The sequence below is a fragment of the Phalangium opilio genome, unplaced genomic scaffold, assembly GCF_054372755.1.
Source record: "Phalangium opilio isolate 3A_F unplaced genomic scaffold, DU_Popi_V2 ptg000054l_1, whole genome shotgun sequence".
Lineage (NCBI taxonomy): Eukaryota > Metazoa > Arthropoda > Arachnida > Opiliones > Phalangiidae > Phalangium > Phalangium opilio.
The window spans coordinates 919,668-944,070 of NW_028324173.1; the positions used below are offsets into that span (position 1 = coordinate 919,668).

A 24,403-nucleotide genomic window follows, 5' to 3' on the forward strand; every position below is an offset into this window, starting at 1 on the left:
ATCTTTCGTACATCCTTCCTCTAAATTTCTAATTCCACCACCATGATTAATGTAAAGCTGTTACAGTTCTAGATTATAGTGACTTGCTAATGGCTTGAGATATTTTAACGATTTTGGAAGTTTCATTTTCCTTCGATATAATTTTTAACTTAGATTTTAACGCTTTAATCATTGGTACTTTCACAGGAATCTAGAATGGCACTTTCAACATTAACTTTATCGCTGAATCGCAAACCATTTGATGATTTTTCATATCCGTATTTCCAAGATGCAGTGACGTTTGTTACTAAAGCACCCAGCGTTAACAGAGTGACCAATACGTTCTTTCTATTTGAACCTTTGCAAACTGAAGTATTATCCCATTAAGTTAAGGATCAATTCTTATTATAAATAAATTTTTCTTTCTGGCAGGTTTGGATATTAATTTTTTCATTCTTGGCGACGATAATTTTGCTAATCAAATTTTCAACTTGGTCGTCCAAGGAAAATAACGTTTTCTGGATTATTGTGAAAATAACATTACGTCAAGGTTAGAATATCAATCATGAGTAACAAGTTATTCGAAAAAGAATAGTCTTCATTAGAAGTTTCTCTTTGAATTCGAAAGTAGGTAGAAAAGGAGAGTTCAAATTCACTTGGTATTCAATGGTATCGATGGTATTCAATGGTATCGACGGTATCACGATGGTATCGACACCATTTTTTTCTCTGTGGCATTTTTTTTCTCGGCGCCATCTTGTTTTTCTCTGACGTCATTCTCGGCGCCATTTTTTCTTCTCGGTGGTATTTTCTTCTCGGCGCCATTTTGTTTTTATTTGGGCTCTGACGTCATCGTTTCTTCTCGGCGCCATTTTGTTTTTATTTGGGCGGGAAATTTGAAAATGTTAAGCCTTATCGGACTTCAATCAAGACCAAAGTTCATTGTGATTTTCAAAATCCTGAGTTTGCTGATAAGGCAAGCAAAGATTAGGATGTCATACTACAGTTATTATATAATAGGAACTGAACGTCTTATATACTAAGATATTTTGGGAATGGTGACAGACGGCATACATTCTGATTCAAACCTTAATATTAATTAATGTATACCATTAATAATAATTTTATTGCCTTAACAGGGTGCAACGCACGCTAACTTAAATAATTGTCGAAGAAAATAATTAATATTAATTACATTTATTTAAATATTTAAGAAAAACTGGAAATTCAAAACACTTCAAAACTTTGACACGAAATTTGAAATTGTTAAGCCTTTGCGTGGGTAATTTAAATCTCGGGTATAAAACCAAACCAAACCTAACCTATTCTAAGCCTATCGCACTGCGAATTTAAATCTCTACACTTATCCCCTAAGTTGATATTTTCAAATCTCGCGCCAAAGCGGAAATGGGATCGGAATTCCTGCTGTCTGTCCAAAATGTTTGTTTAAGAGACTCTAGTCGAACTCGGGATGAAGCCAATTAACTAATATATTTATATATATTGTTTAAATAAGCTACATATTCTAAGCATTTATTTAAGTGGGTGTTGCTTGTCTCCGAAACAAAACATACGAATAATAATAAGAAAACTTGGTAAGAACTGTTTGTAAATATAAGTTATTATAAGCTGAATATTAAGCCTCGGATCTCTCTGTTTACAGTATATGGTAGCCGATATGCAGCATTTCATCTATAAAATAAATTCAACTTACTATTTAAGACGAGGTGTATCTTTAAAACCATTCCGGAGGAGAATTAAAATGCTAAGACTGCTTTACACGTGGTGGTGGTTTGAAATATCTAGATACGTGAATAGACACGTTGCCGGCGATAAACAAGAACCGATAAGAATCTTTTATCGATAAGATATGTGTGGTAGGAAAATTTCCAGATAGTAAACTAGAACCATTTATCGATATGATATCTTTCCACGTGGCGTGGGTAAACTAGAACCGAAACTAGAACTGTTTATCAATATATTTCCACATGGCGGGGGTAAACCAGAACCGATAACCGATATCACTCACGCTATTTCCAAACTTATCGATCGAAACTAGAAATCTTATCGGGCTTATCGATGTCTTCATTGAGTGTTATCGGTCATATCAAAGGTCTCCGGTTTATCATGTATAAAAACTCGTGCACGTGGTGATAAGATCATTTTACGGCTAACCAAGCTCTCTCCAGCAACCAAAGTACCACAGCAGCGGAATTCAGCAACAGGAAACTCTACGTTATAATGTAAGTACACTCTCTGGAGTTTTCTCTATATCCATTATTCGGAATTAATTATATATAGAGCATGATTATAGTTATTAAAATCATTTAAAGAGATGGATTTAATTTGGTTCACTAAATGCGTATTTTTTTTTCTTTTTTCTATAATTAGGGACACCTCCAATATCTTCGAAATTTCATCTGCAAAGTCAGTCACGGTTACACCTGACTGTAAAGTTAGACTAGGCTTAACGGACGGTTCAACCGGCATCACGTTGACGGAGACTGAATATTATCAACTCTACGGAATGCGAGAGCAAGTGACCCACTATTTCCAGAATGATGATGCTACACCAGTATCTATGTCCTTTGATGGGTCGAACCTGAAACGTATCGAACTGAATATGTATCTGGATTGGAAAGTTCTCAACATTCGTGAGATGAAGGCAGGAAGTGGGTTGAACTATGGAACTCTCTACCCAACCAAAAACGGGTTCGCAATTGGAGCCACCCTTTGGGGGAAACTTTTGGAGAAACATGATCAAGTGGTAACCTTTCTAAACGCGGCCAAGCGAGTGTCCTTGGAGGTGAACGAAATTGTTCATCAGCAACTGACAAAATATATTAAAGAGGCCTGCAACGGTTGTATCATTTCCCATGGATCCCAGCTACAACACGAGTGTGTGACTATGGACTGGGCTGAACGTGTGAATATTCACTACGAAAATGCTGTTAATAATTTGGATATTAATTTAATTACCCAGTTGTTTAATAATTCAACATTTTTAAGTTTGGATTTTTGTAAAAGAATAGCTACAATAGTAGTATGTAATTCAAAACTTGGTTTGTGAATAAAACTGGAAAAATATTTAAGTTTTATCATTTATAATGAATAAATAGGATAGTTCAAATTAGGCCTGAATAATTACCCTTTAATTCGCCGCCATTAGGGTTTATAGTGAAATTTACCAATCTTTAAAACCCTGAACTTTGCAATATTCCAATACATAAGCCTAAGTAAATATAGATTCCATAAAGGTCATTTACCAATCTTAAAATACCTCGAACTTTGCAACATCCAAAATTCTATTCCTATGTAAATGTAGATAAAAGTTTACTAAATAAAGGTCATTTACCAATCTTCAAGACCCTGAACTTTGTAGTAATGCAAATTCTATTTCTAAATACACATAGATAGAAAAGATGATACTATAAAGGTCATCATCACTTTGGTAAAACACAAACATATGGAAAAACAAACATATGGAAAAATAAACAAATTGGGGTCAATTTTATTAAAATCAACATCTAAAGTATTGATAAGCAAACACGTAAAGTGATAAGCACCGGGGAAAGCAAAATGGGCATAGTTTTATTTAAACAGTAAATGAAGATATACTAGATAAATAGTAATCGAAGATCACTGATAAGCGAGCGAGATATAGAGATCAAAGGTTTATTATAAATGAAGATATACTAGATAAATAGTAATCGAAGATCACTGATAAGCGAGCGAGATATAGAGATCAAAGGTTTATTATAAATGACGACATACCAGATAAAAAACTAAACATGTTGGTTTCGGTTTTGGTGAACTCTACCCTTTGTGGACTTGATTAGAATAGTATAAATAGCCGGGAATTTTATACATCAATACCATTCCTCAGCTAACCCCTGACAGAATACCACCAGTCTCTGAGAGATTTCTCCAGATAGTAAGTTTTCAGTTTATTTTATTTAAAGTTAAACTATACCAGTCATAATGGTTATGTGCGATATTTGCGGCGCTAAATATGCTAAGAATTGTAGTCTTCTTAGACATAAACGCGAAAAACATGAAAATATTAGTTTTCCATGCTCCGTCTGCCCGCAAACGTTTATTAGACGTGATATTCTAAATAATCACGTAGCTAGGAAGCATAGTAATATAGTCCCAAGTCGCCTGTCACGAGCCAAGCGTGAGGCTGAAGGTGTTAGCGATGTCTTAGTTAAAAGATCTAAGCCCGCTACATCCGAACCCTCCACGTCCACCGCCGAAACCCAACCAAGTCGCCAGTCACGAGCGAAGCGTCAGGCTGAAGGTGTTAGCGATGTCTTAGTTAAACGATCTAAGCCCGCTACATCCGAACCCTCCACGTCCACCGCCGAAACCCAAGACGATCCCGAAAGTTCCATGCTCGCCTTGAGTGCCCAAGAAAATGCCGATATCCACGCTTTCATGGATGGGATTGATGAGCCTGACCACGACCTCACCCTGGAACCCCTGAGCACCCAAGAGAACGCCGATATCCATTCTTTCATGGACGGAGTTAATGGACCAGAACCCTCCCTGGAACCTCTGAGCACACAGGAGAACGCCAATCTCCACGCATTCATGGCGAATTTTGAGGAAGCGGAAGAGGCACAACGACCAGAGCCAATCATCGCCACACCGCCAAACAACCCCGTCCTCGATACTTTGGAGGAATTACAAGTCTTGGGACACGCGATTTTTTGCGGACGGATAACACCATCAGCTATTGAAACGGACGTTGAAGGGTTAGTTAATCGCCACCGCGCATTAATCGAGAACTATTTACAAAATAAGTTAAATCGGGATCACGGGATCAAGTGGTACATTTCAGTTCGCGCGCGCTATACTCGGGAATTAGCGAACGAGGCTCAAGAGGTCGAGTTTCTAGCTTATCATAATAGTCGGACTCAACAAACCATTTCCGGAGACATTATTCCTAAACAGTTAGATTCTTGCGTGACCGGTATAAAAAATCAAATTGACGAATTTCAAAACACTGGTAGTGGTTGGGTGTTAGACAAGATTTTATTTCTTCAAGTGAACATTATATCGTATTTACCGTTAGTCGGAGGAACTTTTATTGAACTACCCAAGAAACTTGCCCAAAAAAGAGCGCTGATAAATGTTAAGAACAACGACAACCGATGCTTTCTATGGTCTATACTAGCTCATCTTCACCCCGTAGCACCTAATGATAACCCCTCCCGAGTGCAAAAATATGTAGAGTTTCAAGATGAGTTAAATTTAACCGGGGTAACGTTCCCATTCGAACTTAGTGTCGCTAGAATGGAAAAGTTTGAGCGCAAAAACAATTTATCAATAAACGTGTTTTGTTACGAAAACGAAGTTTTCCCGCGCTTCATTAGCACAAATCGGGTAGAAAAGCATCGTCAAATAGACCTCCTTCTCATAACGAAAGGTGAAACCAAACATTATTGCCTTATTCGGCACTTAAGTAGACTTCTAAGTGATTTTACGGGACACAATGGCGCGACTCATTATTGCCGGTATTGTTTACACCGACTTTCGGGTCCCGATTCCGAAACGCGAAGGGACGAACACGTCATTGACTGCAGTATACATGGACCCCAAAAAATCATCATGCCGACCAAGGATCCCGTCTTAGAATTTAAGAACTACGGATGGTGTGAAAAAGTAAGATATTCATTATTACTTTAATTGATTAGGTTTATAAATTGTGTCAATCGAGGTGGTTATTAAAATTTGCTAATTAATTTTCACAGTTGAAGTACGTAATATTCGCGGACTTCGAAGCGATTCTACCGAAAATAGCCACATGCATGCCCGATTCTACACTCTCCTCAACGACACGGTTAACAAGCCACATCGCTTGCGGCTTTAGCTACGTAGTCGTGGGACCTGATGGGAAACCGTCCAAGCCAGTCACGTACCGCGGGGAAGATGCTGCCTCGAAATTCCTTGAAAATCTCCTGGCTGAACAGGATGTTTTAACGGAAAAGCTGAAGGATATTGAGCCAATGAATCTATCACGAGCGGACGTTGCCAACTTCAATGCTGCCACATCTTGCTACGTTTGTGGCGACGCTTTTACGGTGAACAACTGTAAAGTTCGTGACCACGACCACTCAAGCGGAGCGTATCGAGGAGCCGCCCATAACACCTGTAACTTAAAGCTGAAAACGCCCAAATTCATCCCCGTTTTTCTGCATAATTTATCCCGGTACGACGCACATCTAATAATGGAAAAAATCGGATTAGTGAAGAACCAGGTCATCCAGTGTATCCCGTCAAACTCGGAAACGTACATCTCCTTCAGTTTGGGAAATTTGAGGTTTTTGGACACGGTACGGTTTATGCCAGCATCATTGGAAGAACTCGCCAAAAACCTGGCCAACGGTGGAATTGACAAGTTCACGTGCATGAAGGAGCTTTACACCCCCGAGGAAGTTCAGCTTCTGTTACGGAAGCAGGTTTACCCGTACAACTATATGGACAACGTCGCGAAATTCGCCGAAAGAAACCTTCCCGCTCAAGACGAATTTTACAACAGTTTGACTGACGAACACATCACCGCCGAAGACTACCAACACGCCCAAAACGTTTGGGATAAATTTAAAATCGAAAATCTTGGTAAGTTTCATTTTTGCTCATCTTTGTTAGGTTAGGTTAGGTTAGGTTAGGTTTTTACGTATAATTTCTTCTATTAGGCGGTTATCACGATCTCTATGTACAGTCCGACGTTCTCCTGCTAGCGGATATCTTCCAAAACTTCAGGACAATGTGCCTGGAGTATTACAAATTAGATTGCGCGCATGCTTTTACGGGTCCCGGGTTCGCGTGGGAAAGCGCACTGTCTATGACAAAGGTGAAATTAGACCTTTTAACCGACCCCAACATGCACCTTTTTATAGAAAAGGGAATTAGAGGGGGAGTCTCCATGATTAGTCATCGATTAGCGCAGGCTAATAATAAGGACCTACCGGAAACGCACGACACTCAGAAACCCAGCAGCTACATTACATACCTTGGTAAGAATATTTTTAATATTTTCTGTCGTATAAATATTTATGCCTCGCTTATAAACTAACTTATGTTTCTATTCTCTCACTCCAGACTGCAACAATCTCTATGGCACAGTAATGTGCGATTTCCTCCCGATGGGTGATTTCAAATGGATTCAACCCTGCCACGACTTCACCCAGGAGATAATCCTAAACCATCCCGATGACGACAATGTGGGATACATCCTCGAGGTGGACTTGGAGTATCCTCAACATTTACACGACGCCCACAACTGCTATCCTCTCGCACCCGAAAGACGGGTCATTACTACCGCTGAACTCTCCCCGTATTCAAAGGACCAATTACGGGAACTCGGATTGAAAGAAAAGGACAGCTGTCCCAAGCTGGTGCCATCCCTATACGCCAAGGAGAAATACGTGCTCCACTACCGAAACTTGAAGTACTACCTGGCGAAAGGACTTCTGATCAGTAAAATACATCGAATTCTAACCTTCAAACAAGGAGCGTGGTTGAAACCTTTCATAGACTTTAACACGGACAAGAGGAAGGCAGCGACTAACGAATTTGAAAAGTCCTTTTTTAAATTAATGAATAACAGCGTATATGGTATGTACTATTAACCTAACCTAACCTTACCTAACCTAGAATGACTTTAGAAATTAAATGTGCTATTCTTTTTTTTTCTCTCTCTCTCTCTACAGGTAAAACCATGGAGAACCTCAGGAGCAGGATCGATTTCACCCTGGTGAACACTCCCGAGCGTGCCATAAAGATGGCTAGTTCCCCGGCATTCGAACGTTTCACGCTATTCAAGAACGATTTAGTGGGAATTCATCGAGTGCAGAAGACGTTAACCCTCAATCGACCAATCTACACCGGATTCACCGTACTGGACCTATCCAAGTTGCTAATGTACGAGTTCCATTATGACGTCATCAGAAAGCAGTACGGAGACCGGGCCAAGTTATTGTTCACCGACATGGACTCCTTGACGTACCATATCGAGACTCCCGACCTATACCAGGACTTTGCCGAGAAGAGCGAAATGTATGATTTCTCCGGATACCCCAAAAACCACCGCCTCTTCAGTGAAGAAAATAAGAAAAAGCTGGGGAAATTCAAGGACGAATTAGACGGCGTACCCATCTCGGACTTTTGCGGGCTTCGACCTAAAATGTATTCCATCATGTCCGCCAAAGGAGAGAAGAAGACGGCCAAGGGGATATGTCGCCGAGTCGTTAAAAAGAAACTACGCTTCATACAGTACAAGGAATGCCTTCTCAACCGTCAACTCACCATGGCGGAGATGAAACGTATAACCAGCAACAAGCACGAACTACACACCGTGAGACAGACGAAGTTATGCCTCAATCCCTGTGATGACAAGCGTTTTATCATTGACGGAATATCCACATACGCACACGGACACTACAAAATTTAACCGGGGGTGGTGGCCCTCCACGCGGCGCGGTTCCAGTACTTCCGGCGCGGTTCCAGTACGGCGCGAATCAACACGCGGCGCGCGCGATTTAAAATATTATTTATTTATTTATTTTTTTTTATATGAAAAATGAAAGTACAAATTTTAAAAATAAAATTTTATTGAAAACTTTTTATACATAAATTCCGATATCATCTTATCATTTAAACACTTATCTTTTCCAAATCTAGAGCATATATCTCTTATTTTAATACCCCTACACCTATATAGAGCGAAATATACACAAAAACCTCCGCAAGTCCTACTTTTATTGTCTTGAAGTTGTTTCGAATTAAAAGTTACAGTCACGCTATTTCTTTCAACGAAATTGTTAAACTTAAACATGTCAGGAGGGTTTCCGAAACTGTCAAAGAACTCTGTGTTCCGGTTTCGAGAAAAATAGATAATAGTCCAATGTTCTCCGTCGGTATTTGATAATCCAGTGTTTACAATATACAGAGAGGGAAAAGTCTTTACGGTTTTCGGTAAAGTATCTGCGGCGAAAACTCCGCGAAATAACCCCTTGGTGAATTTATCACTTCGCATAATTCTAGTTAATTGTCTAGTTAATTTAGTTGTAATCGTAAATAACAGTCCTATTCTTATCAATTTCTACCAAATTCTGAAACTCAGAGTAATACAAAACCGTGACGGTCTGGGGCAAGTCTTTAGCGAATTTTAATTCCAGACGCAAGTTACCGTTTCTTATCAATTGAAATTGGGAGGACGAACTGCTGAGGTCGGGACTCAAATCAAAAGCAAATATACAATTTCCATTAGGGTATTCATCCCGCGAAATATAGTTCCCCTCGTCCAATAACCATTGAGAGGTTTGGGTAAAGAGATTGGTATAAGACCTAATATATTGACCGCCAGCAAAGTTCGGAGTGAGGGGTTTATGAGGGACGCTAGCCCCGTCCAGATACAAGGCAATATGATTTAAATCAAAATGTTTAAAATTAAAGGGGGACTTTTTGTATTCACCTAAATAAGCATTCTGGTCTACCAGAGCGAAAAGTACCCTTTTAGGTAGTTGACCCATGAATAAATTATCTCTAACACATATTTTTGTACCGCTGTTAATAGAAAAGGAGTTACACTCTGTGCGAATAATGGGGTATTTCATAGTTGCCACTTCGAGGCATTTGGCGTGGGCTATAAGCACTTCCGAGGGCAATTTTACTTTACGTACATAGAGAGATGCCATCTCGTAAACCACTTTCCATTTAACCGCGCCTTCCGCGTGTATGCAAAATTCGTTTGGACTTTTAACAAACTTGAATTTAAGATCCGTCATATTTGGAATGTAACGTGATTGTTGACACAAATCCAAGTGTACAGTTCCGATCATATCGATCGTACCACTTTTAGCGAAAGCCGCCCTCGACTTAAAACCCTCGTTCTCGGCAAAGACGTCAAATTTACCGGCCGTGTCTTTGTAAAACCAAGAACTAGTAAGAAAACTAGTTTTGGCCGGTCCTCCAAATGTTACAGCCGTTTGAAACATGGCCTTGTAAGGGTAGTTTTGCGGTGACGGTGTCACGGATCTCTCCTGCATCGAAAGGTGTACTTCGCTGAATAGACTATGGTGAAACAGATTGACGGGTCCCACATTTTCCGCTGCCGCCGGTAATGTAGTTCCATCGGCGGGATTAACGATCCTAACTTGAAAATGCGTCAATGTCTTAGACATGTCCAAGTAAGCGTCGGTACTGCCGGCCACGGAGAACGTGATGGTGGAATTTTCGTTAATGTTAGAGATTGGGCTGTATTCGACCCATTCTCCACTCAAAATACTGGTATTGGTTAGAGGTACGTTGAAAAGTTCAACTTCCGAACTGACGGATCCATGCGAATCGGGGTGAATGTGCGCCATTATATTTTAGAAAAAATATCAGGCCGTTTAAAAGATGGTGCTTTCCGCTTCCTTCTCACGACTGAACTGACTAGGGGTTTAGTTTTGCGCTTCCTTTTATTACCACTTCCCGTCATTTTTCGAATTTCTTCCGCCGCGCTGAGGGCTACGTCTTTCGCAGCGACTTTACCGTGGGTCTTTACGGATGATCTTATAGGAATACCGCTAGCCACGTCGCTCGCGACCTTTGCACCCGTATTTAAAAGCTTTTTCCCAAGGAATATAGCCCCCTTTTTAATTAGTGGCATGGCTCGACGAAAAGCAGAGGCTATAAAATTCCCTAAACCGTAACCGACGTGTTGCGACGGAACACCCCTGTACACAGCCAAAGAACCACCTAACTGTGAGTGAAAGTGCTTATAGAAATCAACTCTTGATCCATGTCCAATCTGGTTCAGAAAATGGTGATCGTAATCCGATTGGGACATTTTCCTACTCGTGACGCGTTTCCTTTAACGCTCTAAATGCAAATGATACGTGAATCACCATCACTTTCTTATTTATAATGGCGTCCACATTCTACGAGGCCTAAAGTGTAAGGTCACGTGAAGTCTTCCTCGCTCGAAATGCACGGGAATACCGAGCTCGCTCATAATGTTAACCTCAATCGACTGGAAAGTGTTACTAGCAACGGGAAGGTAGTGCGGTCTGGGAAAGTCTTTATCTACCGTCTCACCATCATTACCCTGTATGCTCACGATTCTGAGCAAAGGTACGTGCACATCTCCAACCGGTCTACTTTCGACTATGTCCGAATAAACAAAGAGAGAATGGAGACCCGCGTCCAAGTCCACGGGGTACGCAGCTGTTCTAGAGTAAACAAAGGTCGAGGTTTTCGAAACTCCCAGCATAACGGCGAGTTGTCCCGGTATAGTTAACATGTAATTATCTGCCACGGAAATTTCCACACGGCGTATACGTCGAATGCAACTGAAACTATACTTGGCATTCGAAGGGCTTTCGGACTCTATGATATCGTCATCATCGCCGACGTGGTTTTTAAGAATAGTCATATCCGAAACGCCATCCTCGTCGTAATTAAGTTGCTCTAGGAGATCCTCTATATTTCCATAATACCCTGCGGGTAATTCCACCATTCTAGAATAGGACAGATCCTTCCCAATACCGGTGAGCGTGGACGTGCACGTAACGTTCATGTTATTCCAAGTGTGTGGATATGAAATTTCCGCTAGGCCGACCTCATACTGTCCTTGTAATTTTACTGGTTCGGGCAGATAAGTCCTAAATTTACTTCTCGTATTATCGGGGAAATATCCCATCGACGAATCGGAAGGTAGAGTAACGTAAAAACTCATGCTATATCTATTTCCTGAACCCAACTATCGAAGGACGGTGGATAACCTTTCCAACGAACTAATCTCTCTAGTGTCCCGTCTGGTCTGCGACGTTTCCGCAGGATCTTTTCTATTTTAAACACGCTGGTACTTAGGTCTTTCCCAATTTTCTGTAGTTGTTCCTTGTAAAAAATTCCAGTAATGGGGTCGGAATTCAAGTCATGGATCTTATATACCGGCGGACTTCGAGGTAATCTCTCCGCTATTTTAAAGAGTTCTTCCGTCCATGTAGGTAAATATCCTTTCTCAAAGATATTCTTATGCTTGCTTATGCGAACCACATCGCCAACATCAAAGGGATACTTTAAAGGGGGTGAAAAGTTTACTCCCCCATAGAGGCTTTCCCAGACGCGTTTCGAGGTTTCCGTGGTGACTTCAATCGGTTTGCATTTTATGGACCGATGATAATTGTTGTTATAGGCCCACACCAAATCTTTTAGCACGTCAATGTACTTTAAGGTGTTATTTTCCGTTAAGTAACGATACATACGACTCTTTAGAGTCCTATTGAACCTCTCGACTACCGTAGCTTTTTGCTCGGAATCAGGGGCGAAGGACTCTATCCCTCTTCTTTTTAATTCACGTTGAATGTCCTTGCAAATAAACTCATTTCCATGATCGCTTTGCACCCTCTTAGGTGACCGACCAGACTCTAGAACCGTCTTAAATGCAGAAAGAATGGTTGGCCCTTTCTTGTCCTTGGTCGCTACCACAAAAGCGTACTTACTGAAAACGTCTATGCAACAGAGAAGGTACCGGAAACCCTTATTATGACGAGCTACGCTTTTCAAATCCGCCAAATCAATCTGCCACTGTTCGTCGACTCCATACACAATTGTTCTATTTCTTGAGACATTTTTCCTAGCACTCTTGTGTAGAGTATACGTATCTTGAGTTTTCAGGAAATTTTCAACCTTATTCAACGAAACATTTAATCCCCGCTCTTTAGCCGCTCTATATAAACCCTGCACACTACCATAGGAACCCGGGTCGGACACATTAGAATAAATATCTTTTAAGCTATCCATTAAAAGTGCAATTCAGGGAATTTTGATAATGCCAGAAGAGAAAATCACTAACTTCTATAATTATTATAATAAAAATTATTAATATAACGCTTAAGACTTTAGGATATTTAAAAAATGACTCGGGTAAACTAGTTAACAGGCTGAAAGCAGCCACCTGGCTATCACAACCTTCCATGGCTTAATACTTTAATCAAATGAAACAAAAATCATAAATGAAACATATTTTATTCAGTATGACAAAAATATTACAAACAAATCCAATCTCTGAAACCCTCACCATCCATTGACTCGGAAGCTAACTTAAATTCATCAAATTCCTTCTTTTCACGCTTTTCGGGAGGGCCCAAATCACTTTTTCTAAGTTTAATTAAAGTTCTGGGAACATTAGAGTTATAAAAAAGTTCGTAAAACTGGTCAGAACCACAGACGGGGGTCTTTTTCCTCAATTTCACAGCGGTATACGCTAATAAGTCTACTATATTAGAACCGATTATTCTACGCTTCTCATAAATTAATTCACCGGCGTCCGTCCATTTTATATCGGATGCGAGTTCCATCCACTTGTACAGGTTTAAACAATCAGTCGCAGTATACACTGAGAGAAAAATAGCCTGTGAAAATTACAGAAAATGTCTGGCAACTTAAGAGTCCATAAATATTCAGTGTTATTTACAGGTAAGTCTGAGATTAACATTTTGAGGAGAAACCGTGTTTTCAACAGACAAGCGGTAAACTGGAAGATATTTACTCCAGTAGAAATAACAGAAAGTCTCTGTTGGAATAACAGGCAAACTGCAGCCACCAAAGGCATTTAAATATGTAATATTTACATAATACTTCAGTAGAGAAAACAGGCGGATCGGTAACCGTAAAATATTGATTTCTGTCATAATAACAGAAATATTCTGTGGAATTAACAGACATACTGCATCCCAGAAAACGTTCAATTATGTTATATTTACAAATCTTTTGGTAATTATAACAGGCATTTCGGTAACAGTAAAGTATGGAATTCTGTAATAAGAGCAGAAGTATTCTGTGAACAAAACATGCAAACTGTAGACCCGCAAATATTGATTTACGTACTTTTTACAAAGAATTTCAGTAAGTAAAACATGCGGTTCGGTAACCATAAATTATTGAATTCTGTCATAATTACAGAAATAATATGTGTAAATAACAGTCAAACTGCAGCCTCAAAAACATTCTCTTAAATAATAATTACATAATATATCAGTAGAGAAAACAGGAGGATCGGTAAAAATAAATTATTGAACTCTGTCATACTTACAGAAATACTCTGTGCTAACAACAGACAAACTGCATCCCCAATAGTATTGAATTATGTAATATTTATAATATATTTAAGTAGGAATAACAGATGAATCGGTAACCATGAAATATTGCATTCCGTAATTACTACAAATTCAAGTGAGCCTCTAAACCTAATCTTCTGTATAATCTACTAAATGTTTCTTTAATAAATATTGCAGAACAAGTTTTCTAAAGACAAAAATTCTGAAATATTGCATGAATATTTATTTCTAAATACAGCACTTTCGTCGTCTAAACGATTTCATCGTGTAATAAATACTGATAATTTTGTAGGGAAATAAATCGGTAAGGGTCGTTGGGTGGTTTGTACCAAGAAAGATCTGAATTACTGTATCATAAAAGATTTAATAAAGAAAAACTTCCAAACTACTTTAAAACCAAAACATTGTGGAACTTTTATAATGTCACTTCAAGTTGAAATATCGTACTGAAAGCATTTGTTTACATCCAGTCGTATTCGGACATTTTATTAATCAAAAATATTATTTTAACGTTGACTTTGTCCTTTGGATTTTCTGGGTTTATTTTTGCAATGCATCTATAAAGAAACAGAATATAAGTACTGTTTTGCTCAGTTTTCTGAAATTAGAATCTTGACAATAGAGCTTAACCAAATGACTGAGTGCAGATTATAGTAAACAAATTAGTTTCTCTATGGTCAAGAGCATATAAGCCAAAAAGCCTCGCTACGATAAATCATACCTTTGAAAAAACTCCAAAGTAATCGCTGAAGAGCTTGGGTATTGTATGTTTAACACATAGTACAAGCCAAAGAAACATGCAAGTCCTGTGCATAAATCTTCAGGGGCGATGTGATCATTCACAATAATACGGTCCACAGATAGCATATAGTGATTTGCTTTTCCCAAAGTTCCTCCTGTGAAAGAGATGACATTAATAAAAACAATATATAGATAATACAATTTTGAATTAAATACCTATGCTTATGAAACATGGGTTAGAGGGTAACTTCTTCTCTATATCGCTGTTGAGAGTTCCGGCCTGAAAAAATTGGAAAATTGGTTTTTATATTTTTCGTCCCATTAAATCTGAATTTTACGTTTTCCTTTCGAACCTAAGGATTGCTTTATCAAGAATTAATCACTGTTTAATAAATGTTAGCTTTATCAAGAATTAATCACTGTTTAATAAATGTTAGCTTTATCAAGAATTAATCACTGTTTAATAAATGTAATTATTCTTCATTGTATCTAGTTAATCATGATAAGGAGGATTAAATCCGATTGACTTATTAGGTCGTGATTTAAAGGTGGAATTCATAAACGTCGGACGCAACGCAATTTCGTACAGGCAAAGGTATGGCGTTGTGCACACAACGCCCTGCCTTTGCCTGTACTAAATTGCGTTTCGTCCGACGTTTATGTATTCCACCTTTAATCAATTTAATCGATGTTTAATGAGTTTAATTCATTATCACGATTGAATCATGATTAAATCTGATTTAACTGAACAAGAGTGAAATTTTAACAATGGGAGTGACCTGCCCCTCGACCTTTCTTTAGACTCGCTGATAAAACTAATTGTAAGCAACATTCGCTAATTATTTTTTATTTCTTAGTTGGATGCAAAATCAAAACTTTCATTTTTTTAAATAAGCGACCATTATTTTACTATTATTTACCTCAAAAACAGGAAATATATTCTTTGGATCTTCTTTAAAATAATCCATTAAAAGATGAACAATTGCTGCTACTCTAACTTGATTTTTGTCTTCCAAGTTATGGTCTTTCAGCTCAGTGATGATGGTATTTACCTTGTTTTTTGTGCTTTTGGCAAAGTAATTTAAAATCTGATTGCATTTTTCTTGAAAAAATGCAATGAACCGATCGTTAATATTGACCACTAAGAGCGCATTCAAGTGAATGATCAGCCCAACGGTTTCAAACAGAAAGGGCCAATTCACTTTTAGTTCCCCAACAGTCATGTTTTTGTTGATATGTGATCTTTGCAGCGAAAAGCTTATTTTCATTTTTTCTTTGACGAGATTGTAGTCCGGATTAATGTTCAAATATTCAGTCTTCATCTCTTCTAATAACACCTCGCAACTTTTAGTTTGTACGTCATTAATTTCCGGCTCAAAATTAGGATTTGACGGATCGGTTTCGCGAGGTCTTTTTGGCCAGGAGATTTTGTCGCTGCTTCTCCTCTTGACAGCTGGCATTAAATTTTCTGATCGTCTGGACATGTTGTCCAATTTATAAAATATTTGCGTTAGAAAGGTTTCATAGCCATTTCCACAACGCTTCCCATCAATTTTATCATCAATCGCGTTTGGGTATTTTGCAACAAAAAGTTTCGCTACATGGCGCATATCGCTCCTGCTTGGACGCTCACACTTCTTAAGTATATCTGTGAATAGACTCCTTATGATAACGTGTTTCGTTGATTCATTAAGCTTTTTCCCTTTCGCCAAGGTATTTTGTACATTTTTTGGGAAAACGTCATCCAAAATGGTATACATATCGAGCCATTTATTACCCTCTGTCGCAATACAGTGGTCATTCTGTAAAGGAATAAATATCAGGTATCATGTTTTCAATATCTTTAGTTAAAATTTCGACTACCTGTGAAATAGATACATTTCCAATACCAGCAGAGGAGCTCGTATTTTGCTGATCTATATATTGGTCGGATCCCGAAGAACCCGAAAGATTCAAATCCAATTTTTTCTCTAAATCAAATTAATCATTACAATATATATGAATGACTCATAAATTGCATTGCAATCATGTAAAACCCAACCCAACAATTTTAGAACGCACTTTTTTTAATTGAATCCACCAGTTGCAGAAGTTTCCTGATATGTACTGGCTTCAGTGTTTCTATTTTCTTCAAGTCATCTTCGATTACGAACTCCAAGTCATTTACAGCGTCAACGCCAATTTCTTTTAATTCCAAAATTATGTTGGAAACTATTTCCGAGGAAAATGATTCGCAATAATCGGAAATAGTTTTCATCAATGCGTCAGTGACGTCATTTCCCCCAACATTTGAAGAACAGTTTGATTCATTAGTCTATAGGAAGTGAAACATTTTTACGTATTAAAATTTCAGAAAAATATCACTTTTACTGGAATTAAAAAAGGTTTTGGGAAGTTTGTTTAGGGTAGAAGAAAAAATGCTTGATAATCTCATTGAATTTAAAGAACGAACCAATCAAAATAAACATCTATAGTTAAGAAATATGTTGACAATTTATTACATTTCAAATTTTTCTTATCAGCTAATATCGAGTTTTAGTAGGTTTTAGTACACCCTCGGGAAACCTTTACTAATTGAAATATTAATTTGCAGCAAATAAGCTGTTAAATTTTCGTAATCAATTCAAAGTTCGGTTTATTACTTCCGGTAGTTGTTTTAGGTTTTAGAAATGGTTTGTTATGCAATTATCTTTCTGTTTCATTTAATTTTCCCGATAGTTTTTACTTGATAGGGTCTTTAGTTGAATCCATTAATTTTTAATGAAATTCCAATTATTACTATTGGACTTTTAGTTATCATAAATTTTAAGAAGTTACACAAAATTGCATTAAACATTTAGGTACTTTTTAAAATCGACAATAGTTCAGAAAGTATAGCGTGTTATCATCGGTAGAAGACATCATGTTTGAGGGTCGCGAGTAACTTCCCCGAAATATAGTAACCGGAGAGAGGGTAGTAGTCGACCAAGCTTTTATTGCTGGCAATTTTGTTTGTGCATATATCGTAAAGCTCGTAAGCATGTAGACATGACAAATAGTTGGTTTTATGCAGAGATATCAAATGGTATGGTTCAGTTCCATTTTTAACAAAGTTGGTTATTATCTTGCCCAAAAGCATATGATCGTCAGACGTTTCATAAACTAAAAATTTTCCTTGCTCGTAGGTGGTTCCTTTAATATTAACTTTTTCAGTACATACAGTATTCTCCGTTTTAAATCCCAGCTCGTTAGCTTGTGTTCTCACATATTCGTTGAAGTTCTCTTCTTCAAAGGGAAAAGACTTCGAATATTCAATTTCAATAGGAAATGGCGAGCCAGACAAATAGTACGCTTGTTGGTACTGATGTTTTTCTGCTAATGTCTTTGTAATATTTAGAAAATTCTTCGTGTTCAAAGCCATTTTCTTATAAACACTGTGTTTACTTTCGAATCTTAAGGTCCATAGTCTTATAAGGGGTCCAAATTGCAAAATTAATTCAGGGTAATGGTTAATTAGGTAGTGGTGTTTGGGCTTTAGGGTATAGCTAGTAAAAGACTTTAATAGTTGTCTTTTGTACTCGGCTAACATAAACATTAATGCCGCTACGCCATTCTTTGAAATCTTTGGACTGGTAACCATTTCCACAATGCGCTTTAGTTGAATATACAATTCCCATACTGGATCACAAAAGTCTTGAATTTTGTTTTCAAGGATAACAGAGAAAAATCTCAGAAGACACCAGATTTGGGAAGCATCGCCAGTAACTTTTCGGTTCCCGGGATTTACTTGACATGGCTTGTTACCGGAGTCATTTCCTTGAAATGAAAACTGCGACACAAGCCAGTTATAATTGTTCCATGTGAACCACTTCCTTTCTTCAATAAAATAAGTTAAGAACTGATAGATGTCGTACGCGACCACCCCCTCAAACAGGTCATGAGCAAGGCAGGGTGCCATAGCTGGAGCACAAATGTGAAATGTTGGTAACTCGTTAAAAGGCGAATTTGTTTTGATCCCATTAAACGACTTTAAATTCGGATTGTTCCGAAGTTCAGCTACGGCTTCATCGTAATTTTTGATGGTTCTACGTTCAAACGCGTCGTTGATGCACAATTCCTCAGATTTTGCAACACAGTATCGGCAAATAAATCCCTTCGAAAAATTCATTTGAAATCCACCTACTTCGTGTTGACCAAGATTGTCTCCCAGTAAGCAGAGCAACCGTACTTTTAGGAATATTCCATTTTTTAAATAGATCCCCTCGATCTCAAGCCTCTTTAGTTCATTTATAAGCATTCTTAAGCAAGCATCAATCCCATGATCTTTGATGTATTTCATTTTGCACAGCGCTACCAGTTGAATATGGTTTATCGTAGAACGGTACTCCGGTGGTATATTTAAAAGTGTAAAATACACGCCTAAAATTTTATGCTTCGACTTAGCTGATCCCAAAGGATTCACCGTTTCAAAAGCATCTAGGAAAATTAGCAGTTGGATCGATTTGTCTTCATTAGCTAGATATTTTTGGCAAAATAATTTCCCGTCAGAAATGTCACTGAGAACTTGATTTCCATCATCTTTGTAGGTAGGCTTGGGATACGTTAGGAGTTTTTGCACTTCGTTATTTCCGAGAAGCACCATCAAAGAATCTTTAATGGGTACATAATGTAAAAATGTCTTTTTCAAATTTTTATATCCAAGAAAAACAGCAACTGGGGCAATATAAGCAAATTCCCTTTTGTAATATTCATGTCGCCTATGAATAGATTTTAACTCTTCTTTTATTTTCTCAGCAATGTTAGGCGCCGAACGTTTTCCTAAAATTTCTCTAATAACTGTTTCCTTTAAACCAGCTGTTCTCATATCCACAATTAAATTATCTCTGGCAAGAGATTCTTCATGCGACTGTAAATTTGCCATTTCCTCAGCAATTATTTGGATGGTTGAACTTGGAACATATTTTTCAGCTTGTAGCTTCAAGTAAAACAACCCTAAATTTCTTCTGTATAAATCTTCCATGTTTTTTTTATTTTCCTGAGTCCACTCAACAGTTTTTGCTGTCTCTCTCTCAATAGGAATTGAGTCTTGCACCGACTCTAAATCTGAATTTTGGTAATTTTTTTCACATTCCTGATATTCATCACCTTGGTTGGCTACTGCACGTGTGCTCTGAATTTGGCGATTAGTATGCTCCCCCTTGTGTTTTCTTGTGAAATGGCTTGCGAGAGATGTTATTTTAGTATATTTGACGTCAGAGATCTTACAATACGGACAGCGCACTGGTGTCGAGTTTTTAATGTGATTTTTTAGATGAGCGATTAGTTGAGCTAAGTTTTTAAAAGTACCGCGACAGTCTTGTACGTTGCATTTATATGGATGTATTTCTGTAACTGAGCTCTTAGAAGCGCATGCAGTGTTCTGACTGTTCAACTGATCTTTATGAATGCGCCGAGCATGGGTTTTAAAAGACGTGTAATTTGAGTATATTTTGTTACACTTTGGAATGCCACATGTAAATTTTATGTTCGGAATGTATTTATGAAACGATAGGTGATTAAGGTAAATTTTAAAATTATCTGTTGATAAACATCCCGAGACAGGGCAATTAAATATTGCATCGGTAACCTGCAATTCAAACAAGTGTTATCGGTATCTTTTCTTTCTCGCTGATTTATAAGCCAATAGAGTAAAATACACGCTATTCAACCTGGTTAAAAATCATTTTGCAATACTACGTGTGGTTTCCAATGTGTAAGGTTGTACAGCACCCAACAATGATCTAAGGATATACAGTGGCTCCCATACATTATAAATGTGTGTATGGTGCCACATAAACTTCAAAAATGCCTATTGAATTCAATATTCGCAGGATACATTAACTACGACACTATAAGATGGCATTTCTAGTTTAGCATACATATTTTCTTTTTCGTTCGTAGAAAATGGTAAAAATATGTCTTTAGCCTACCTATTTTCTCCCAAAGTTGTCGCGATTTATAGCTAATAGTTTGAAGTGCTAAACCTTTCCTCTCTTGAAGCTGGCAGTTTAACAGCTATATGATTAGCCACGGTTATATGAGAAAGAATTGCAACACAGTATAGAAAACCGGGGTTGCTATAGCCTTGTATGTAACTTGTATCTTCATGTATATATGCACACGAAAACTGGTTCTGAAGTCGTAAAACTGGTGGAAGTCAGGGACCACAAATACTCATATGGGAGGGACTATCAAACAATGAGGCATTCTTCATTTCCGTACGAGTTTAAAAACAAGGCGACCCAAGGGCTCGCAATAGTAGCCACATCGTACGAGTGAATAGCCCCTCTATACCCTACCCTAATGAGTGATTAGCCCCTCTATACCCTACCCTAATGAGTGGATAACCCCTCTATACCCTACCCTAATGAGTGGCTAACCCCTCTATACCCTACCCTAATGAGTGAATAACCCCTATATACCTTACCCTAATGAGTGGATAACCCCTATATACCTTACCCTAATGAGTGGATAACCCCTATATACCCTACCCTAATGAGTGGATAACCCCTCTATACCCTACCCTAATGAGTGGATAACCCCTCTATACCCTACCCTGAGTGGATAACCCCTCTATACCCTACCCTAATGAGTGGTTAACCCCTCTATACCCTACCCTAATGAGTGGATAACCCCTCTATACCCTACCCTAATGAGTGGATAACCCCTCTATACCCTACCCTAATGAGTGGATAACCCCTCTATACCCTACCCTAATGAGTGGATAACCCCTCTATACACTACCCTAATGAGTGGATAACCCCTCTATACACTACCCTAATGAGTGGATAACCACTCTATACCCTACCCTAATGAGTGGATAACCCCTCTATACCCTACCCTAATGAGTGGATAACCCCTATATACCTTACCCTAATGAGTGGATAACCCCTCTATACCCTACCCTAATGAGTGGATAACCCCTCTATACCCTACCCTAATGAGTGGATAACCCCTCTATACCCTACCCTAATGAGTGGATAACCCCTATATACCTTACCCTAATGAGTGGATAACCCCTCTATACCCTACCCTAATGAGTGGATAGCGCTATCTTTTACAATGCTTAAATAATTTACCGTGCATAAAATCAGAGTGAATAGCCCCTCGATTCCCTGCCCTAAACGGTGATAGATTTATTACCCCTATAAATTTACTTATGCCGTAATTGTAATATTCCCGCGAATCGAAGAACAGATAGTTTTAGTGATTATCCCCTCGATGAGCTTACAACATAGACTTATGCCGATGCACACTTATCGCTTCTTATAAATTTCTTACATGAACTTATGGTCAGAAGAGTTTGAAAGAGAAAGAATTCGGTAAAACACCCAATAATTGTAATATCCCGGTGCCTTAAGACCATTCTAAAAATAACGTCAGTAAATACTTGGTTTTGCTTTCAAAATTTCCCTCGATTTCTTTGAATGTTAAAATAGGGGAGCGTGAAACTCTTATTGTCGACGGGTAAGAGGAATTTTTAAGGGAGGGTATATGGCTTAACCTAACTATCATAATTTCCTTCCTTTTAAAATACACGAACGAAAAATATCACCTGACCACAATTCTCTCCCATTCGCTCTCCCTTCAATGACGATCGAAAAATTTTATACTGTCAAAGGCAGTTCTCTTTCACGACGCCGCCACCACCACCAACAGGCCGGGTCAAACTAAGACCCACATCGTAGATGTTCATCATACGATGTGGTTAATGATTCTACTCTTCTACAAACTCTTATAAGATACGTTTCCAACTCCTTTTAACAACCCGAGCTTTATATCGACCTTCAAAACCGTTAGGTCAGCATTGGTTTCGTTAAATTTGGGGTTGTCGGTTTGCTTACGCAAATTGTTAAAGCGCATCAGTTTCAATTAAAAATCAATTAGGCTTAACCAATTAATACATGCTAGCGCTGACTTTTCTGTACTAGTCATAGCATGAACATAAGAATAGGTAAAAGATAGGATTAAATAGAAAACTTACCCTTGTACAACTCATGGTTTTACTGGGTTATGTTTTCAAATTTCAGTTCACGATGGTAAAAAAACCTAAAATAAAACCAATACTTTCAATCAAGGCTTATAAAAAACTGTGTAAATCAAAAATCATAACGCAGCTAAACGCGTTACATTCCATTTTTAAAATTATTTGGTTAAAGTGATTAAAAGTAAAAAATTAGCGAACTCAGCTTAAAATATTAGTTATGATTTTAAAAGAAAGGTTTACTTACATTTAACAAGTTTTATCAAACGGTCTTGTTTGAAAAACTATTAACGACGCGCCGCTCGGGAGCCGGAACTATTCGGGATTCTGGTGGCACAGGACAAGCTAGTGGTAAGTAAGTAAGTCGTAACACGCAGAGTCGAGGCTGCCAGGTAGAACTTGTGATTTTCAGCCAAAACACGTATGAAAAATAGGCCAAAAATCGCCAACTATACATATCAATCAGCCCAAAATTTCGCCCAATTTCAAATCCTTAGGGTTTGAGAAGGCCTTTTAACCCGACCTATCCTCCGTTTTCACCGCTCCTCTATTGAAGCCCTGGGCTTCTCAAGTACTTGAACCGAAATCTTCGAATGGAAAAATGCACCTCACGCCCAAGTATTTATTATTTCCGCAACTGGTAATCACAAGGAGCCCAATTGGGCGGAAAAATAGCCCATATGGCAGCCGTTATCAGTTTTCTCGAAGATGAAGAAGAGAAAGAGACTGGTGCGCGTACATGGGAGCACTATGGAAAACCCTTTCTAGCCACGTGTGCTAAAATCCCACCTCCCTCCCTCTAATCCCACCTGGTAGGGGGATGACAATAAGAACACTATATACTTGTCGTCTTATAAAACCACTAGGCCCATAAAAGTCAAAATAGCCTTTGGTTGTGGCTATTTTCTATAGAAGCAGTAGATAAGCATCATCGAGCTTCCTGGGTAAAGGAGTGTACGGGGTTTTTTTTTTCGTTATAATTTTAGGGGTGGTCGACCTTGAACTGGTAGGATTTTAAAATATAATGGGTAGCTTCTATTTGCTCGAACTTTAATCTCTCTTTTCCATTCAATTTTGTTTTTCTCTGCGCTCTATAGAAATGCCAGCCCTATATATTTTTACTTCCATATGTATTTCCATCAGTTTACACTGGGAAATTTTCAACAAATATTTCAGAACAAAAAAATTGTTAAGCTAAACCAAATTAGGCTTGGATTTCATTTAAATTAGGAGTGTGATTTACTGACGATAACTCTACAAATTTGAAGCCTATCTTATGAAATTATGTTAGATTATAATAACTCGTAAAATATAAAGATGACATGTAAGTTTTATTTGATGATACTTTTCACGCGTGAAAGCAAGCGCTTCTTTCTTAATATAACTTAGAAATGGTTAGAAACTTTACTATGGCTTGAAAAGGGGGAAAGTGTTTATGTTTACCAATTCCACCCATATATTTTATCAAATTCCCCATCCGTTGCCGATCCGTGGTTTCCAAATACCAACCATTCTCTTTTCCAAATTAAGAAACATTCTTTCTTTTCCAACCATTACCGAAATCAACAAT

At 38.2% G+C, this 24,403-nt stretch overlaps 4 protein-coding genes and 1 long non-coding RNA gene across 6 annotated transcripts; 2 read left to right on the forward strand and 3 right to left on the reverse strand.

Annotated features, from left to right (window-relative positions):
* The first annotated feature begins 1,154 nt into the window (after window positions 1-1,154).
* LOC149668685 (uncharacterized) lies at window positions 1,155-2,650 on the forward strand. Its single transcript, XR_016367184.1, has 3 exons — window positions 1,155-1,574; window positions 1,643-2,222; window positions 2,371-2,650. It is a non-coding gene; the product is annotated as an uncharacterized LOC149668685 (long non-coding RNA).
* Window positions 2,651-6,694: 4,044 nt separating this feature from the next.
* On the forward strand, window positions 6,695-8,614 carry LOC149668686 (uncharacterized). The gene is made up of 3 exons (XM_089840498.1): window positions 6,695-7,001; window positions 7,087-7,602; window positions 7,698-8,614. Exons 1-3 carry the CDS (start codon window positions 6,752-6,754, stop codon window positions 8,435-8,437), a joined length of 1,506 nt encoding a protein of 501 aa, XP_089696624.1. The 5' UTR covers window positions 6,695-6,751; the 3' UTR covers window positions 8,438-8,614.
* Window positions 8,615-9,047: 433 nt separating this feature from the next.
* On the reverse strand, window positions 9,048-10,352 carry LOC149668687 (uncharacterized protein F54H12.2-like). The gene has a single exon (XM_089840429.1). The coding sequence runs from the start codon at window positions 10,350-10,352 to the stop codon at window positions 9,048-9,050; it is 1,305 nt and encodes a 434-aa protein (XP_089696555.1).
* Window positions 10,353-11,703: 1,351 nt separating this feature from the next.
* On the reverse strand, window positions 11,704-12,774 carry LOC149668688 (uncharacterized). Its single transcript, XM_089840430.1, has one exon. It carries the CDS (start codon window positions 12,772-12,774, stop codon window positions 11,704-11,706), a length of 1,071 nt encoding a protein of 356 aa, XP_089696556.1.
* Window positions 12,775-14,434: 1,660 nt separating this feature from the next.
* On the reverse strand, window positions 14,435-24,014 carry LOC149668689 (uncharacterized). Of its 2 annotated transcripts, none has more exons than XM_089840365.1 (8): window positions 23,081-24,014; window positions 22,834-22,898; window positions 16,893-17,145; window positions 16,710-16,801; window positions 15,752-16,633; window positions 15,048-15,111; window positions 14,812-14,986; window positions 14,435-14,647 (listed from the first exon to the last, which is right to left on the reverse strand). In XM_089840365.1, exons 2-8 carry the CDS (start codon window positions 22,846-22,848, stop codon window positions 14,551-14,553), a joined length of 1,578 nt encoding a protein of 525 aa, XP_089696491.1. In that variant the 5' UTR covers window positions 22,849-22,898; window positions 23,081-24,014; the 3' UTR covers window positions 14,435-14,550. The 2 variants fall into 2 exon arrangements, with proteins under 2 accessions (XP_089696491.1, XP_089696490.1); XM_089840364.1 differs by having other exon boundaries at window positions 16,695-16,801; window positions 22,834-22,897; window positions 23,079-24,011.
* Between the last annotated feature and the right edge of the window lie 389 nt (window positions 24,015-24,403).

Excerpts from the sequence above, each read along its gene's own strand:
- LOC149668686 (XM_089840498.1), top strand. The coding sequence starts at position 6,752 with ATGTGCCTGGAGTATTACAAATTAGATTGCGCGCATGCTTTTACGGGT. Across the intron at positions 7,002-7,086 it reads CAGCTACATTACATACCTTG|ACTGCAACAATCTCTATGGC; the intron begins GTAAGAATATTT and ends CTCTCACTCCAG. Across the intron at positions 7,603-7,697 it reads AATGAATAACAGCGTATATG|GTAAAACCATGGAGAACCTC; the intron begins GTATGTACTATT and ends CTCTCTCTACAG.
- LOC149668687 (XM_089840429.1), bottom strand. The coding sequence starts at position 10,352 with ATGGCGCACATTCACCCCGATTCGCATGGATCCGTCAGTTCGGAAGTT.
- LOC149668688 (XM_089840430.1), bottom strand. The coding sequence starts at position 12,774 with ATGGATAGCTTAAAAGATATTTATTCTAATGTGTCCGACCCGGGTTCC.
- LOC149668689 (XM_089840364.1), bottom strand. Across the intron at positions 16,634-16,694 it reads GAAATGTATCTATTTCACAG|AATGACCACTGTATTGCGAC; the intron begins GTAGTCGAAATT and ends ATTCCTTTACAG. Across the intron at positions 14,987-15,047 it reads CCCATGTTTCATAAGCATAG|GAGGAACTTTGGGAAAAGCA; the intron begins GTATTTAATTCA and ends TCTCTTTCACAG.